The sequence below is a fragment of the Somniosus microcephalus genome, chromosome 3, assembly GCF_052327205.1.
Source record: "Somniosus microcephalus isolate GS21.2 chromosome 3, FLI_Smic_1.0, whole genome shotgun sequence".
Taxonomy (NCBI): Eukaryota; Metazoa; Chordata; class Chondrichthyes; order Squaliformes; family Somniosidae; genus Somniosus; species Somniosus microcephalus.
Genome location: NC_140989.1, coordinates 251,804,931 through 251,824,109, shown reverse-complemented (window position 1 = coordinate 251,824,109; position 19,179 = coordinate 251,804,931). Strand labels below are relative to the sequence as shown.

The 19,179-nt window shown below is 48.4% G+C and overlaps 1 protein-coding gene across 1 annotated transcript in view; it reads left to right on the top strand.

Annotated features, from left to right (window-relative positions):
- The first annotated feature begins 811 nt into the window (after nt 1-811).
- The window catches only part of prdx6 (peroxiredoxin 6), a 36,620-nt gene continuing 18,252 nt past the window's right edge, over nt 812-19,179 (top strand). Inside the window, exons 1-2 of the mRNA XM_085982343.1 lie at nt 812-991; nt 13,417-13,573. Of these exons, the coding sequence (XP_085838469.1) occupies nt 903-991; nt 13,417-13,573 (246 nt within the window). The 5' untranslated portion in view covers nt 812-902. The remainder of the gene's footprint in view (nt 992-13,416; nt 13,574-19,179) is intronic.

The following is a 19,179-nucleotide window of genomic DNA, read 5'->3' as shown; positions in this document are numbered from 1 at the left end:
GTAACACCTGCCCCTATACCTCCCCCCTTCCCACTGTCCAGGGCCCCAAACACCCCTTCCAGGTGTAACAGCGATTTACTTGTACTTCTTGCAATCTAGTATACTGTATTCGCTGCTCACGATGCAGTCTCCTCTACATTGGGGAGACTAAACGCAGATTGGGTGACCGCTTTGCGGAACATCTCCGTTCAGTCCGTAAGGGTGACCCCGAGCTTCCGGTCACCTGTCATTTTAATTCACCGCTCCATTCCCACTCGGACCTCACCATCCTTGGCCTCTTGTATTGTTCCACGGAAGCTCAACGTAAACTCGAGGAAGAGCAAATCATCTTCCGATTAGGCACTTTGCAGCCTTCCGGACTCAATGTCGAGTTCAATAATTTCAGGTCATAACCTCGGCCTCTTACTTTTTTTGCTTTTAATTTTTTCCACCCCTTTGTTTTGGGTCCTTCTTTCCCCACCCCCCCCCTCCTTTCCTTTTGTTTCTCTCTCTCACCTGGCAGCTGTCCTTATCCTGCCAGTACACTTCACACCTAATCTCAGCTGCCTTTTGTCTCCATGGGCCCATTACCATCTCATCTGGCTTCTAATACCTTTTATTGTCTCCTTTTCTTCTTTTGTTCGATCGCAGCTTTGCCTTCGATCTTTTTATTTTCTTTCCCGTTTTGAAGAAGGGTTTCAACCCGAAACGTCAACTCAAATTTCTCTCCACGGATGTTGCCTGACCTGCTGAGTTTTTCCAGCATTCTCTGTTGTTATTTTGCGATTAGGTATCCTCGCGTGTTCTCACTTGGCCTATTGGTGCGCACTTCCTCATTCTCCGCCCCCCTTTTACGTGCAGTTTCTCTCTGTCCATTGCTGGTACTGATTTTTACTCTGTTAAAAATAATCAAATAAACAGCAATGGGAATCAATCTCGGCGACACGTTCCCAAATTTTGAAGCTGACACAACTGAGGGAAAGATAAAATTCCACGATTGGCTGGGAGACTCGTAAGTTACAAAATTGAATACTTCCAACAGCTTGTAAGTTTCAGGCGTGTAGAACGCGGCGACATACTACGCCTGCGCAGAACCCGCAGTGTTGCAACGTGCATGATTTTATATATATATTGTATTGTATGTATGTATCAAACTCGCGTGGGCAAAATCCTTTCTGTTTTAAACTGCATTTTTTTAAAGAGTGCAAGAGCAGCTGTCTAATCTCCTTTCATGACGCTTAGAAATATTGCTAGCACGGTCCTGGATATTAATAAACAAACTCAAAAAGACAAACCATGCTAGTGTGTGTGTGTGTGTGTGAGTATGTGGCATTACTCAGTGACCAACGTAAATGTAATTTTTTTAAAAATGCAGTGTCATCCTATTGGAACGGAAGCTCGGTGCGCTGTGCAGGGAAAGTTGGTGAAGCGTCCGTGCAGTGCGCGGTTGCAATGACCTTGTTGTAATGTGTGGTTATGGAGGAATAAAGCTTTCGAAATGTGGACTGAAAAAGAAAACGACAGAATTGGAGCTGGGAACCTGTTTCTGAATACATACAAGTAACCCAGTACTCCCCAGAGATCTTTTCAGCACTGCCAAAATGAGATAGTGGTGTGCGTCATCACTCCGCTCCCTCAGGGAACAAAGGTCAAGATGACTATCGGCCCTTTGCCTTCAAACGTCTGTACCCTGATTATAAATGCAAGTCTTTTTCCTACTTTATAGTGCCTTTCACGACCTCCAGATGTCCCAAAGTGCATTATAGTCAATTAAATACTTTTGGAGTGTAGTCACAGTTGTAGGAAACGCAGCAGCCAATTTGCGCACAGCAAGCTCCCACAAACAGCAATGTGATAATGACCAGATAATCTGTTACTTGTTACTAAAAACGAGAGCACCAGCCAGGTTGGCTGCAGTACCTAAGTTTTCATGAACAACCTTAACAACTTCTTGAAGCTGCTTAACAATTCTTTAAAAGCAAAAGTTCCTCCTTTTCCTCCACCCCTCCTGAAAACATTGGATTGCTGGGGTAACATTACCACCTGAAAATGCATGATGTGATGAGTTAAGACATCACAGTATCTTGCTTCTATATTTGCCTTATTTTAATTGACATTTCTGGAAGATACCAGCTCCCAGCGATTACACTACCAAATCCAGCTCTCATGTCCTGGTGGAAGGGTAGATCCCTGAACAATTCGGCCTATGCGTTGGCTGCTGTGGAAGCTATATTTAGCAGTGTAAATAGGGAGAGTTGGCTCACGGATGCCAGTCTCCCAAAATCTAAATTGAAAACAAGGCCAATATAAAAGCAGCTTCAATGATTAAAATGATGCACCTTGCTCTTCCTGCTACCACCAGAAGGTGTTTTTCACCATCCAGTCCGACCATGGTATTTGGTCTCCAAATATTATGTTGGGGTACTTGAGATCTTTGTAGATGTCACTGCTTTTAGGTTTATCTTTCGAGCTAGCTATGCACATAATGAATTCTTGCATTAATGGTTGAAAAATTTGTTGCATATCACATGACTAGATAATATAAACCATGACAAGCTGTTTCAGCATGTCCAAAACAGTAGAAGCAGAGGACACAGCCTGCACTTGAAGGAAAGTAAATTTAAAACTAATCTGCGGAAACGTTATCTCAATGATGTGCGGGTTAGGTTGATTGGCTATGATAAATTGACCCTTAGTGTTCCTCTTTTGGTAAAACCATAAATTTAGACAGATAAAAACTGTAAATAAACCATTAAAACTGTAAATAAACCAATAAAACTGTAATAAACCAATAAAACTTCAAATAAACCTTAATAATCAAATTAAAATTTGGTTCTCCAGCCCAATCATGCACTCCAGTCCCCGCGGCGCCCACCGGTCACGAAAGTGATCTAGCGCGCCGGCGGACACCGCGTGCTCCAGCTCTAGGGCCACCCGGGCGCGAACATGGCCACGGAAGAGAGGGAGGCAATCCGGCCGGACGACCCCCTCGACCGCCCGCTGCCTGGACCAATTAATGGCCTTCTTCTGACCCTTAGTGTTAGGGGGATTAAATACGTGGGGTTATGGGGATAGGGTGGGATATGTGTTGGTGTAGGGGTTATGGGGATCGGGTGGGATATGTGTCGGTGCAGGCTCGATGGGCCGAAATGGCCTCTATCTGCACTGTGTGGTTTCTGTGATTTCTGTGAGTGAGTGGTCAATCTATGGAACAGGCTCCCTGGGGAGATGGTGGAAGCAGTTAGTATTGATTCATTCAAATGCAAATTAGATAGATTTATTTCAGAAAATAACATTTTGGGATACAGTATATGAGTAATTTGAAATATGACATGGTAAGTGTAGCATGCTTGGGAGAAACAGGTGACTTTGAACCTATGGTTTACAAAGCTCTCCACCTCTGGGGTTTTCCTCATTTATGTCTGGGTCTGTTGTAGACTAATGGATAGAGATTGATTGCTATGATTAGTCAACAACTCCATTATCATTGTGTCATGTGACTACCGGGATGGATCTTGGGTCTTTTTTGTCTAGCAATTCCTATGTTCCACCGGTAGTCAGGTTAAATAATGGTAGTGAGGGAACAATAGCATAGTGGAAATGTTACTGCTAGGCCATTTCAGAGCACAGTTAAGAGTCAACGACATTATCATAGAGTCATAGAGTTATACAGCACAGAAAGAGGCCCTTCGGCCCATCGTGTCTGCACCGTCCATCAAGCCCTGTCCAATCTAATCCCATTTTCCAGCATTTGGTCCATAGCCTTGTATGCAATGGCATTTCAAGTGCTCATCCAAATGCTTCTTGAATGCTGTGAGGGTTCCTGCCTCTACCACCCTTTCAGGCAGTGAGTTCCAGACTCCAACCACCCTCTGGGTGAAAAAGTTCCTCCTCAAATCCCCTCTAAACCTCTTGCCCCTTACCTTGAATCTATGCCCCCTTGTTATTGACCCCCTGACTAAGGGGAAAAGTTACTCTTTATCTACCCTATCTATGCCCCTCATCATTTTGTACACCTCAATCAGGTCCCCCCTCAGCCGTCTTTGCTCCAAGGAAAACAACCCCAGCCTGTTTAGTCTTTCTTCATAGCTGAGGCGCTCCATCCCAGGTAACATCCTGGTGAATCTTCTCTGCACCCTCTCCAAAGCAATCACATCCTTCCTATAGTGAGGCGACCAGAACTGCACACAGTACTCCAGCTGTGGCCTTACCAGCGTTTTGTACAGCTCCATCATAACCTCCCTGCTCTTATATTCTATGCCTCAGCTAATGAAGGCAAGTATCCCATATGCCTTTTTAACCACCTTATCTACCTGTTCCGCTGCCTTCAGGGATCTATGTACATGTACACCAAGGTCCCTCTGACCCTCTGTACTTCCTAGGGTCCTACCACTCATTGTGTATTCCCTTGCCTTATTTGTCCGTCCAAAATGCATCACCTCGCACTTTTCAGGGTTAAATTCCATTTGCCACTTTTCCGCCCATCTGACCAACCCGTTTATATCGTCCTGTAGCCTGAGACTTTCCTCCTCGCAATTTACCACCCCACCAATTTTCGTGTCATCTGCGAACTTACTGATCATACCTTTTACATTCTCATCAAATCATTTATGTAGATCACAAACAGCAAGGGACCCAGCACCGATCCCTGAGGTACCCCACTGGACACAGGCTTCCAGTCACAAAAGCAACCTTCAACCATCACCCTCTGCCTCCTGCCACTCAGCCAGTTTAGGATCCAACGTGCCAAGGCACCCTGGATCCCATGGGCTCTTACCTTCTTGACCAGTCTCCTATGCGGGACTTTGTCAAAAGCCTTACTGAACTCCATGTATACCACATCCACAGCATTTCCCTCATCCACACACCTGGTCACCCCCTCGAAAAATTCAATCAGATTGGTCAGACATGATTTACCCTTGACAAAGCCATGCTGACTATCCCCGATTAATCCTTGCCTCTCCAAGTGGAGACTAATTTTGTCCCTCAGAATTTTTTCCAATAATTTCCCTACCACAGATGTTAGGCTCACTGGCCTGTAATTCCCTGGTTTATCCCTGCTACCCTTCTTGAATAATGGTACTACGTTAGCTGTTCTCCAGTCCTCTGGTACATCCCCTGTGGCCAGAGAGGTTCTGAAAATTTGTGTCAGAGCCCCTGCAATCTCCTCCTTTGCCTCACACAGCAGCCTGGGATACATCTCGTCCGGGTCTGGGGATTTATCCACTTTTTGGCCTGCTAAAACCGCTAGTACCTCCTCCCTCTCGATGCTAATATGTTCAAGTATATCACAGTCCCCTTGCCCGATTTCTATGTCTACATCGTCTTTCTCCATAGTGAACACAGATGCAAAAAATTCATTTAAAACCCCGCCTACATCATCTGGCTCTACACACAGATTGCCACTTTGGTCCCTAATGGGCCCTACCCTTTCCCTGGTTATCCTCTTGCCCTTAATATACTTATAAAACATCTTAGGATTTTCCTTTATTTTGCTTGCCAGTGTTATTTCATGGCCCCTCCTCGCTCTCCTAATTTCTTTTTTAAGTATGCCCCTGCACTTTTTATACTCTAGGGCTTCCTCCATCTTTAGTCTTTTGTAACTGCCAAAAGCCCCCCTTTTTTTCCTAATGCATTTTTGTATATCCCTTGTCATCCAAGGTTCCCTTTGCTTGTTGGTCCCACCCTTGACCTTTACGGGAACATGTTGGCGTTGTACTCTCTCTATTTCCCTTCTGAAAGTCTCCCACTGCTTTGATGTGGATTTTCTGATAAGTAGCTGCTCCCAGTCCACTTTGGCCAGATCCTGCCTTATCATATTAAAATCGGCCTTCCCCCAATTTAGAACCCTTATTTCCGGGCCGTCTTTGTCTTTTTCCATGACCACCTTAAATCTCACCGAATTATGGTCACTGTCGCCAAAATGCTCTCCTACTGACACTTCCACCACTTGCCCGGCTACATTCCCTAGAATTAGGTCCAGTACCGCCCCCTCTCTTGTAGGACTTTCTACATGTTGGCTGAAAAAGCTCTCCTGGATGCACTTTAAGAATTCTGCACCCTCTAAGCCTTTCACACTCTGACTATCCCAATTACTATTGGGGAAGTTGAAATCCCCCACTATTATTACCCTATTATTTTTGCACTTTTCTGAGATTTGCCTACATATCTGTTCCTCTATCTCCCCCTGACTGTTTGGGGGCCTATAGTACACTCCCAGCAAAGTGCTTGCCCCCTTTTTGTTTTTAAGTTCTACCCATATGGCCTCATTAGAGGAACCCGCTAATATATCATCCCTCCTTACAGCAGTAATTGACTCCTTAATTAATATTGCAACACCCCCTCCCCTTTTACACCCCCCTCTGTCTCGCCTGAAGATTCTATACCCCGGAATATTTAGCTGCCAGTCCTGACCCTCCCTCAACCATGTCTCCGTGATAGCAACAATATCGTACTCCCATGTGTTCAACAACAACTTCAGTTCATCCACCTTATTTGCAAGACTCCTTGCATTAAAATAAATGCCTTCCAGCCTTGCCATATTCCCTTTTGCCTTCACATATTTGCTCTGCCTTCCCAGCTGACTTGTTTTTTCCTCCGTATTTGGCTGTAAATCACCCCCTACTATAGCTCCACCCTGTATCCCATCCCCCTGCCAAGTTAGTTTAAACCCCCCCCCCCCCCAACGGTGCTAGCAAACCTCCCCGCAAGGATATTGGTCCCCCTCTGGTTCAGGTGTAAACCATCCGACTTGTACAAGTCCCACCTTTCCCAGAAGCAGACCCAGTGATCCAGGAAACTAAAGCCCTCCCTCCTGCACCATCCCTTTAGCCACGCATTCATCTGTTCTATCTTCCTATTCCTATACTCACTAGCACGTGGCATCGGGAGTAATCCAGAGATTACAACCTTTGAGGTCCTGCTCTTTAATCTTCTACCTAGCTCCCTAAATTCTTGCTGTAGGACCTCATTCCTCTTTTTACCTATGCCGTTGGCACCAATGTGGACCACGACCTCTGGCTGTTCGCCCTCCCCCTCCAGAATGCCCTGCAGCCGCTCAGTGACATCCTTGACCCTGGCACCAGGGAGGCAACAAACCATCCTGGATTCACGTCTACGGCCACAGAAACGCCTATCTGTTCCCCTTACTATAGGATCCCCTTACTATAGAATCCCCTACCACTATTGCTCTCCCACTCTTTTTCCTCCCTTCCTGGGCAGCAGGAGCACCCCCAGTGCCAGGAAGTTGGCTGCTGCTGCCTTCCCCTGGTAAGTCATCCCCCCCAACAGTATCCAAAGCGGTATACCTGGTTGAAAGGGGGATGGCCACAGGGGTCCCCTGCACTACCTGCCTGCTTCTATTGTTCCGCCTGGTGGTCACCCATTTCCCTTCTGCCTGTGCAGCCCTACCCTGTGGTGTGACCAACTCACTGTACGAGTAATTCGCGACCCTCTCAGCATCGTGAATGCTCCACAACCCATCCACCTGCAGCTCCAGCGCCCCAAGACGGCCCGTTAGTAGCTGCAGCTGGATGCATTTCTGGCACACGTGTTGGTCAGGGACACTGGCAGCGTCCCTGAATTCCCACATAGAGCAAGAGGAGCATATCACGGGGCTGGGCTCTCCTGGCATGACCTACCCCTTTAATCAAGTTAAATTTAATTAATTCAATACCACCAGTAAAGTAAGCCTTACCTGGTCTCTGGAGCCCTTTGTAGGCCCACTCTACCGCTGAAGCACCCGCCGAAGCTCTGAGGCCTTGCCTCACAAGACTCCCTGACTCACCCAACTCTCAGCACTCTGTTGAAAACCGCACTCAGTGCAAAATCGCACTTCAAAGCCTGTTTTATAGGCCCTGAAACAAAGACTTGCTGAGCCCAGCTACAGGAGAACCAGGTTAACCAGATTACTCCAGTTTCCCTTGTTAACTGCCTTCAGCTGCTCTGAGTTGTAGGACTTGTTTATCCCTTTTTAACCCTGCTTAAAGCTGGGAAATTTAGATTTTAAACAGTAAACAGTACACAGTAAATGTGAAACAAACAAAAGTTTGATTTCAGCAACCAGTTAAGACTCCCTGACTCACCTAACTCTCAGCACTCTGTTGAAAACCGCACATTGCCATGGGTCTGGAGTCACATATTGCTGGCACAGAATAGTTGGTCCGAATGGCCTGTTTCTGTGCTGTAAATTCTATGCAAGCTCTAAAAGGGAAAGTTGTGTACTTTTGGACAGGTGACAAACAGGTGGATTGCTTACGCAGTAACTATTGGCAGTTTTATTGTGGGTTAAAGCGAGTTACAAACTAGTTTTTTTCCCCCCTCTCCCTCTACTTTATCACCTGTGACTGAGCTGTCAGTTTTCACAAACCGTAAACCCATTTTGTCGTGATACTCTTCCTCACCATCTTCAAATGCCCCCTTAAAACCTCACCATCTTCAAATGCCCCCTTAAAACCTCACCATCTTCAAATGCCTCCTTAAAACCGCACCATCTTCAAATGCCCCCTTAAAACCTCACCAACTTCAAATGCCCCCTTAAAACCTCACCATCTTCAAATGCCCCCTTAAAACCTCACCATCTTCAAATGCCCCCTTAAAATCTCACCATCTTCAAATGCCCCCTTAAAACCTCACCATCTTCAAATGCCCCCTTAAAACCTCACCATAAGAACATAAGAACATAAGAAATAGGAGCAGGAGTAGGCCAATCGGCCCCTCGAGCCTGCTCCACCATTCAATAAGATCATGGCTGATCCGATCCTAACCTCAAATCTTCTATCACTCTGCATCCACCCGAACCCATGTGATCTCCCGGGAGAGGCGAAAAACCAGATAAAGACCCAATGGCCAATTTGGGAGAAAAAAATCTGGGAAATTCCTCTCCGACCCATCTAGGCGATCGAAATTCTTCCAGGAGATCACTCTGTCCCTATATTTTCTACAGTACTTACCTTCTGTAAAGGCGATCTCCACCCCAGCCAGGAACAGGAATAAAACCATCTCCTGAAATCTAACACAGAATTAGAACACAGTAGGAGCAGAACAAGGCTACACGGCCCCTGGGCCCACTCCACTACCCACAGGGCCATGACCATTCCGAACCTAGACTCATGTCCAATTTCCTGCCCACTCCCCGTAACCCTTAATTCCCTTTACTTCTAGGAAACTATCTATTTCTGTTTTAAATTTATTTAATGATGTAGCTTCCACAGCTTTCTGGGGCAGCAAATTCCACAAACCTACCACCCTCTGAGTGAAGAAGTTTCTCCTCATCTCAGTTTTGAATGAGCAGCCCCTTATTTTAAGATTATGCCCCCTAGTTCTAGTTTCACCCATCATTGGGAACATCCTCACCGCATCCACCCGATCAAGCCCCTTCACAATCTTATATGTTTCAATAAGATCGCCTCTCATTCTTCTGAACTCCAATGAGTAGAGTCCCAATCTACTCAACCTCTCCTCATATGACCACCCCCTCATCCCCGGGATTAACCGAGTGAACCTTCTTTGTACTGACTCGAGAGCAAGTATGTCTTTTCTTAAGTATGGACACCAAAACTGTATGCAGTATTCCAGGTGCGGTCTCACCAATACCTTGCACAACTGCAGCAATACCTCCCTGTTTTTATATTCCATCCCCCTAGCAATAAAAGCCAACATTCCATTGGCCTTCTTAATCACTTGCTGCACCTGCATACTAACTTTTTGAGCTTCGTGCACCAGGACCCCCAGATCCCTTTGTACTACAGTACTTTCCAGTTTCTTGCCATTAAGATAATAACTTGCTCTATGATTTTTCCTGCCAAAGTGCATAACCTCACACTTTCCAGTATTGTATTCTATCTGCCAAATCTCTGCCCACTTACTTAGCCTGTCTATGTCCCTTTGCAGGTTTTTTATGTCCTCCTCACTCACTACTTTCCGTCCCATCTTTGTATCATCTGCAAACTTTGATATGTTACACTCGGTCCCCTCCTCCAAATCGTTAATATAGATTGTAAAGAGTTGGGGACCCAGCACTGACCCCTGCGGAACACCACTAGTTACTGGTTGCCAATCTGAGAACGAACCATTTATCCCAACTCGCTGCTTTCTGTTAGAGAGCCAATCCTCCACCCACGCCAGAATATTACCCCCAATCCCGTGATTTTTTATCTTGAGCAATAATCTTTTGTGTGGCACCTTGTCAAATGCCTTTTGGAAGTCCAAATACACTACGTCCACTGGTTCCCCTTTATCCACCCTGTATGTTACTTCCTCAAAAAACTCAAGCAAATTTGTCAAACATGACTTCCCCTTCATGAAACCATGCTGAGTTTGTCCTATTAAATTATGTTTATCCAAATGTCCCGTTACTGTCTCCTTAATAATGGACTCTAACATTTTACCAACCACAGATGTTAGGCTAACAGGTCTATAGTTTCCAGCCTTCTGCCTACTACCCTTTTTAAATAAGGGTGTTACATTAGCAGTTTTCCAATCTGCCGGGACCTTTGCTGAGTCCAGTGAGTTTTGGAAAATTATTACCAATGCATCCACAATCCCTACCGCTACTTCCCTCAAGACCCTAGGATGCAAGCCATCAGGTCCAGGGGATTTATCCGCCTTGAGTCCCATTATTTTACCAAGTACCACTTCCTTAGTGATTTTAATCGTATTTAGTTCCTCCCCCCCTAGAGCCCCCTGTTTGTCCAGTGTTGGGATATTCTTAGTGTCCTCTACTGTAAAGACTGATACAAAATTAGTGTTCAGTGTTTTTGCCATCTCCATGTTTCCCACCATTAATTTCCCGGTCTCATCCTCTAAGGGACCAACATTTACTTTAGCCACCCTTTTTCTTTTTATATAACTATAGAAACTTTTACTGTCTGTTTTTATATTTTTTGCTAATTTACTTTCATAATCTATCTTCCCTTTCTTAATCAATCTTTTAGTTATTTTTTGCTGTCTTTTAAAGACTTCCCAATCTTCCATCCTCCCACTAGATTTGGCTACCTTATATGCCCTTGTTTTTAGTCGGATACTATCCTTAATTACTTTACTTAGCCACGGATGGCTATCTTTTCTTTTACACCCTTTTTTCCTCAGTGGAATATATATTTTTTGGAAGTTGTAAAATAACTCCTTAAATGTACACCACTGGTCATGTACCGTCTTACCCTTTAATCTATTTTCCCAGTCCACTTTAATTAATTCCGCTCTCATACCTTCATAGTCTCCTTTATTCAAGCTCAGCACGCTTGTTTGAGATCCAACCTTCTCACCCTCTAATTGAATATGGATCTCAACCATGTTATGGTCACTCATTCCAAGGGGATCATTTACTAGGACATTTTTAATTAATCCTGTCTCATTACACAGGACCAAATCTAAGGTTGCTTGCCCCCTGGTCGGTTCAGTTACATACTGCTCAAGAAACCCATCCCTAATACACTCAATGAACTCATCCTCAAGGCTGCTCTGCCCAATTTGATTTGTCCAGTTAATATGATAATTAAAATCTTCAAATGCCCCCTGAAAACCTCACCATCTTCAAATGCCCCCTTAAAACCTCACCATCTTCAAATGCCCCCTTAAAACCTCACCATCTTCAAATGCCCCCTTAAAACCTCACCATCTTCAAATGCCCCCTTAAAACCTCACCATCTTCAAATGCCCCCTTAAAACCTCACCATCTACAAATGCCCCCTTAAAACCTCACCATCTTCAAATGCCCCCTTAAAACCTCACCGTCTACAAATGCCCCCTGAAAACCTCACCGTCTACACATGCCCCCTGAAAACCTCACCGTCTTCACATGCCCCCTGAAAACCTCACCGTCTTCACATGCCCCCTTAAAACCTCACCGTCTTCACATGCCCCCTTAAAACCTCACCGTCTTCACATGCCCCCTTAAAACCTCTCACCTCACCAGCACCTTTGGCCAACTTTCCTAAACACACCCCTCCCCCACTTCACTTCCCCCCCCCCCCCCCCAACCCCCCCCGCCTCCTTTGCTCAGGCCTCACCTTGGGAGATGCCTCAAGACATCGTATTGTGTTAAAGGTTCTATATTTGTTGTTGCCATCATTACCACACTAGGAATACCTTTTTGTTTGGATTGTTCTAGACGATTATCTTGGGCTGAACGATGGTGTCCACCATATATCTGAAACATGTGATATTGCATGGCCGTGCACCACTAGAGATACAATGGATGCCATTGGATTTAGTGAGCATAATCTATGCAAAGCCTGCACTTTCAATGGGAACTTTTAGACATATCCTAAACAATCAACATAAATTGAACTTGGGAACATAGGAGTGGGCCATTCAGCCCCTTGAGCCTGTTCTGCTATTCAATTAGATCATGGCTGATTTGCACCTCAACTCTATTTACCCGCCATAATTCCATATCCCTTGATACCCTTACCTAACAAAAATACATCAATCCCAGTCTTGTAAGTTCCAATTGTCCCAGCATCCACAGCTTTTTCAGGGTGAGAATTCCAGATTTCTGCTACCTTTTGTGTGAAAATGTGCTTCCTGAATGGCCTGGCTCTAATGTTAAGATTATGTCCCCTCGTTCTGGATTTCATCATCAAAGGAAATAGTTTCTCTGTATCTATCCTATCGAATCCATTTCATATTTTAAACACCTCGATTAGATCACCCCTCTCTCTTCCATACTCAAGGGATTCCAAGCCAAGTTTATGCAAACTGTCCTCATAATTTAACCCTCTAAGCCTCTGTATCATTCTGGTGAATCTGCGCGACACATTCTCCAAGGCCAATATATGCTTCCTGTGGTGCGGTGCCCAAAACTGAACACAATACTCCAGATGGGGTCTGACCAAGGCTCTATACAACAATGCTGACTTGGACCTCCGTTACAGATCACAAATCCCTACTATAAAAGTCACTAGAATAAAACACTGAATATTCAGTGAGTAATTAGCTGATTTGTTTATAAATATTCTCTACATTATAATCTAGGCTGACATGCCAGTGCAGTACTGAGAAGATGCTGCCCTGTCAGAGGAGCCGTCTTTCGGATGAGACGTTAAAACCGAGGCCCAGTCTGCCCTCTCAGGTGGACGTAAAAGATCTCGTGGCACTATTTCAAAGAAGAGCAAGGGTGTTCTCCCCCGTGTCCTGGCCAATATTTATCCATGAACTAACATCACTAAAACATTATCTGGTCATTATCACATTGCAGTTTGTGGGAGCTTGTTGTGCACAAAGTGGCGTTTCCTACATTACAACGGTGACTACTCTTCAAAAGCACTTCATTGACTGTAAAGCGCTTTGGGACATCCTGAGGTCGTGAAAAGCACTGTAGAAATGCAAGTTTGTAGTTTCTTTCAATGGGGTAGTTGGACATATGTTTGTCTCTACACCTAGTATTTTGTAATGTTTCATGCTTTGTCAAAATATGATGGCTCGTTTGTTCGACAGATGGGGCCTCTTGTGCTCCCACCCAGCAGACTACACCCCTGTCTGCACCACAGAGCTGGGCTGCATGGCAAAGCTGGTTCCGGAATTTCAAAAACGCAAAGTGAAAATGATTGCTCTGTCTGTTGACAGTGTTAAGGATCACCATGGATGGAGCCAGGTACAGTCCACTGTATTGAACAGAAATTGCTGGCCACTTACTTGCATTGAAATGAATATTAATTTCATTGGAATCAGTTCAACTTTCTAAACAACAAAGCAAACTAGAGGAGCATCTGTGAAGTAGAAGATTCTTAGTTAGTGCCAAGTGTCCTGAGCTTAGAAGTGCAAAGTTGTGAAAATAAGTTTATAAGGAAGTCACATATGAGAAATAATTTTGCTATATTAAAGAAATACTTTTGGTGATATGCATATTCTATATTTAATATGGGGCATTCTGGAATGCTGTAGATTAGCTTCTTACACTGGGTTAGTTATGTATGCTGTAGATTATTTATGGGAGGTAAACTTAGCCTCCAAAATTAGAGTGTGTGTATATATAATATATATATATTATATATATAAAAGTTAGCCCTTCAACTGTTACGCAGTTGCCAAAGAACAAGCTATGTAGAGGATGATTTCTTTCCAAAATTTATGAAAGGCAATAAGCTTACTGGTCACAAATTGCATTGTAAACAGTAAGTCCACTGTGTGGCGACACGCCACCACTGGACATAATCCGCTCACGGCGGCACGGACATTTTAAGCACTCGCCCCCAGCCGGGGGTCCTTTCCTCCAGCAACTTGTTTCCCGCAGGGACAGGCTGCTGGGAGCACTTCCTGTCTGGGAAGTATTTAAGTGGATGCGCGGGCTTTTCCAGTTCCTCTTTGTCATGAGGTAGAATAAAAGCAGTTGTGTTTTACTAGCTCTGGTCTCGACTCCCACGTTTGCCGCAGTATCTCAACACTGGTGACCCCGACGCTCAGGACGAATCCTAAGCTAGCATGGCGGATACAAACGCAGTCACGGTTAAATTACCGGACTTTTGGGAGAACCTCGCCGAAGCCTGGTTTGTTCAAACTGAGTCCAGATTCCGGCTGAAACACATTACAGTCGACGCCACAAAGTACGACTACCTCGTCTCCGCTCTCACCTACGCCACAGTCCCCAAGGTTTGGGCAGCGCTGCAGAATCCACCACCGGACGGCAAGTACGAACATCTGAAGGCTGCGCTCCTTAAAAAATTTCAAACGTCCTCTTACCAGCGCCACTGCCAACTCCTTGACCTCCCCGGCCTTGGTGATGCTTCACCATCAGACCTGCTTTCCCACATGCTGTCCCTCTCGGACGACAAAAACCCCGGCGCCCTCTTTTGCACGCTTTTCATTCGGCAGCTCCCCGCCAGCATCCGCCCGCTCATTGTGGAGTCTGGCTCCTCGGACCTGAATGACATAGCCGAAAAGGCCGACCGGCTGCTCTCTGCACAGTCCGCTCGCGACATCGCGCCCGACCTCACGGCAACGACCACGCGGTCTACCCGGCCCACTAGGCCCGACCGCCCTACCACTCCGGGTCACTGCTACTACCACACCCGTTTTGGCGCTAGGGCCCAACGCTGCATGCCACCGTGTACCTTCAAACCCCCCCCGCACCGGCCCCCGCGATGGCCACGGGGCAAAAGGGGCCTCTACTGTACGTCACCGACGATTTCTGTGCGACACGGGCCCAGCACAGCATCACCCCCGCCTCCGCCCTCGAAATCCAACGCGGCACATGGGGTATCACGCTGGCCGCAGCCAATGTCTCTGACATCCGCACATATGGCACCCGCATGGTCACGCTCGACCTCGCGGGCCGCCGCTACCGCTGGGAGTTCCTCACAGCCAAGGTCCTCTGCCCACTCCTCGGCGCAGACTTCCTACGCGCCCACGGCCTCCTTGTCGACATTCCGAGGCACCGCCTCGTCGACATCAACACTATGGCCCCCATCCCCGGCGCATTTACCCCGGCCCGTTCGGCCGGCCTGACGACCTACTGCCTCGCCAGAGCCACGGACGACTACTCGGCACTCCTAGCCAAGTTTCCCGCCCTCACTAACCCGACCTTTTCGGCAAAAGCCGGCAAACACGGTGTGGAGCACTATATTCCCACCACCGGCCCCCCAGTTTCTGCCCACGCCCGCAGACTCAACCCGGCCAAGCTGGAAATCGCGCGGGCCGAGTTCACCACCATGGAACAACTCGGCATCATCCGCCGCTCCAGCAGCCCTTGGGCCTCGCCCCTCCACATTGCCCCCAAGCCCGGCGGAGGCTGACGCCCTTGCGGGGACTACCGCCGCCTTAACGACGCTACCACCCCCGACCGATACCCGGTGCCACACATCCAGGACTCCTCGGCCCGACTGGCCGGACGAACCGTCTTTTCCAAAGTCGACCTGGTGCGCGGTTACCACCAAGTCCCCGTACACCCCGCGGACATCCCCAAAACGGCCGTCATCACCCCATTCGGCCTGTTCGAGTTCCTGAGGATGCCCTTCGGCCTCAAGAATGCAGCCCAGGCTTTCCAGCGCCTGATGGACTCAGTCCTCCGGGACCTAAACTTCCTATTCGTCTATCTAGACGACATTCTCGTGGCCAGCTCCTCCAAACAGGAACACCTCGAACACCTTCGCATCTTGTTCGGGTGCCTAGCCCAACACGGGCTCATCCTCAGCCCGGCGAAGTGCCAATTCGGCCTAACCGAGATCGATTTTCTCGGTCACCACATCACCCCTGCTGGGGCCGTCCCCCTGCCCAACAAGGTGCAGGCCGTCCAGCAATTCCCCCGCCCCACAACCATCAAGGGCCTCCAGGAGTTCCTCGGGATGGTGAACTTCTACAACAGGTTCATCCCCAGAGCGGCAGCCCTCATGAAGCGCCTATACGACTCCCTCCGAGGTAAATCCGGCAAGATGGACGTAGCCTGGACCACTGACACGTCAGCCGCCTTCGACGCCACCAAAAACGTGCTCGCCGACGCCACCCTGCTCGCGCACCCGAGGGCCGATGCCCGGGTCGCGCTCACCACCAACGCCTCCGACCACGTGGTCGGCGCCGTGTTCGAGCAGTGGGTCAATGGCGCGTGGCAGCCACTTGCCTTCTACAGCCGCCAACTGCGCCCCCCCGGAGGTCAAATACTCCACTTTCGACCGCGAGCTTCTCGCGCTCCACCTGTCGGTCCGCCATTTCAGGTTCCTCCTGGAAGGCCGCCCCTTCACCGCGTACGTGGACCACAAGCCGCTCACATACGCGATGGCCAAGCACACCGAACCCTGGTCCGCTAGGCAGCAACGCCAGCTTGCGGCCGTGTCCGAGTTTACTACGGACATCCAGCACGTCTCCGGTAGAGACAACGTTGTCGCCGACTGCCTTTCCCGTCCCGCCATCTGCGCGAATCACCTCGCGGTCGACTACGCGCAACTAGCAGCGGCCCAGCTCACGGACCCAGACCTCCTCTCGGTGGCTACCAGCCTGCCAGGGCTACGCCTAGTCAAGGTCGCGCACGGGCCCGAAGCCACGGCAGTCACTTGCGACGTCTCACTCGGCCAACCCAGGCCGGTCGTTCCTGCAACCTGGCGCCGCCGCATCTTCGACGCACTCCACGGGCTCTCCCACCCGGGTTCCCGCGCATCCGTCAAACTCCTCTCCCAGCGTTTCGTCTGGTGCGGCCTCAGCAGAGATGTTCGGACTTGGGCCATCTCCTGCCTCGCCTGCCAACGGGCTAAGGTACAGCTGCACACAAAAGCACCCCTGGGAGACTTCGAGGTACCCAGCCGCCGCTTCGACCACGTACACGTCGACATCGTCGGTCCCCTGCCGCCATCGCAAGGCCAAACTTATCTCCTCACGATGGTCGACCGCTACACACGCTGGCCTGAGGCAGTGCCGCTGACCTCCACCACCACAGCCGACATCGCCAGGGTGTTCGTTAACACCTGGGTTGCGAGGTTCGGCGTACCGGCCGACATAACCTCCGACAGAGGCGCCCAGTTCACCTCCGAACTCTGGACGGCCACAGCACGCAACCTCGGGGTGATGCTCCACCGAACCACGGCGTACCACCCGCAGGCCAACGGGCTTTGTGAACGCTTCCACAGGTCACTCAAGGCCTCACTCCGCGCCGGCCTGCAGGACAGTACCTGGACTGACCGCCTACCGTGGGTGCTACTAGGCCTACGCACTGCGGTCAAGGAAGACCTCCAGTCCTCGGCAGCGGAGTTAGTCTACGGACAACCGCTGCGCGTCCCAGGCGAATTCCTTCCGGAGGCTACCACGCCTTGGTCGGCCGAACAGCAGCGGCTCAACTCTTTCTCTTCCGCTCAGCAGTTCGCCCCACTTCCGGTCAACTGACACGGCGAACTCGCACCTCACGTCCCGCCAAATTTACAGCAGGCGCGCTTCGTCTTCGTGCGACACGATGCGCACCGCGGGCCCCTGCGACCCCCGTACGACGGACCGTACAAGGTGCTACAAACCGGGGACAAGGTCTTCAAGCTGCGACTCGGCGACAGGGTCGACACAGTCTCCATCGACCGGCTCAAACCAGCACACACAGAACCAGAGGAACAGGTCCCCGTGGCACGGCCTCCAACTAGAGGCCGTCCCGCCAGCAAGCCAGCACAGCCGGCGGCGAACCGCCCGGCCCCACCAACTAGACCGGCAACCACTCAGAGCCGCTGCGGCAGAACCATCAGACCACCGTCACGACTCGTCCACTCCTCCTAAGCGGATTCTGGGGGGAGCTCTGTGGCGACACACCACCACTGGACATAATCCGCTCACGGCAGCACGGACAGTTTAAGCAGACGCCCCCAGCCGGGGGCCCTTTCCTCCAGCAACTTGTTTCCCACAGGGACAGGCTGCCGGGAGCACTTCCTGTCTGGGAAGTATTTAAGTGGATGCGCGGGCTTTTCCAGTTCCTCTTTGTCATGAGGTAGAATAAAAGCAGTTGTGTTTTACTAGCTCTGGTCTCGACTCCCATGTTTGCCGCGGTATCTCAACAACTGCAATTTATGTAAAAGTGTAAAGTGATGCCAACTTATCTAAAAGTGTAAAGTGATGAAGAAGGGTTTCGACCCGAAACGACAACTCAAATTTCTCTCCACGGATGTTGCCTGACCTGCTGAGTTTTTCCAGCATTTTCTGTTGTAAATTCAAATACCAATCCAGTTGCACAATCCACTGCTGGCAGCCATTTTTTTCGACCATGTTTCTTTTCTATTGCTCACCTATATGGATCTTCACTGACATCAAGGATGGTCATAAGGAAAAACCAAAAGTCAGAAGTGTGGCTTTTGAGCAATGGCCGATGCGGAGTTCCTATATGATGCAGCGCTTGGAATCTACTCACATATAAATGAAGGGGTGGGGGAGGGCGGAAGGAATCTGAGCACCAACCGCTTGGACGCATTGTGGAACCACTTCTATAATAAAAATATGCCAATATGCAGCCCTTGAGGCAACAAGCCCTGTGAAATCAGATTTGTGTTTCTTTTTCTCCATTATTTTTCGATGATATATGTCTTTACCCCCTTTTGCAATGACATGCAGCATAGACTGTCCATAGATTGTTGTTGAAGCTGCTGAGCCTGTTTTCTGTATAATGATGAATTTGACTGACATGCTTGGGTGAAAGGTTCTCATTTTGACTTGCCGATGGCAGAAATGGAATGTAGGCGGCTTCGTATTTGAAGATGAAGATCAGTTAGCTTTTAAAGCAACAATTCGTCAACTTGCGAAACTGAA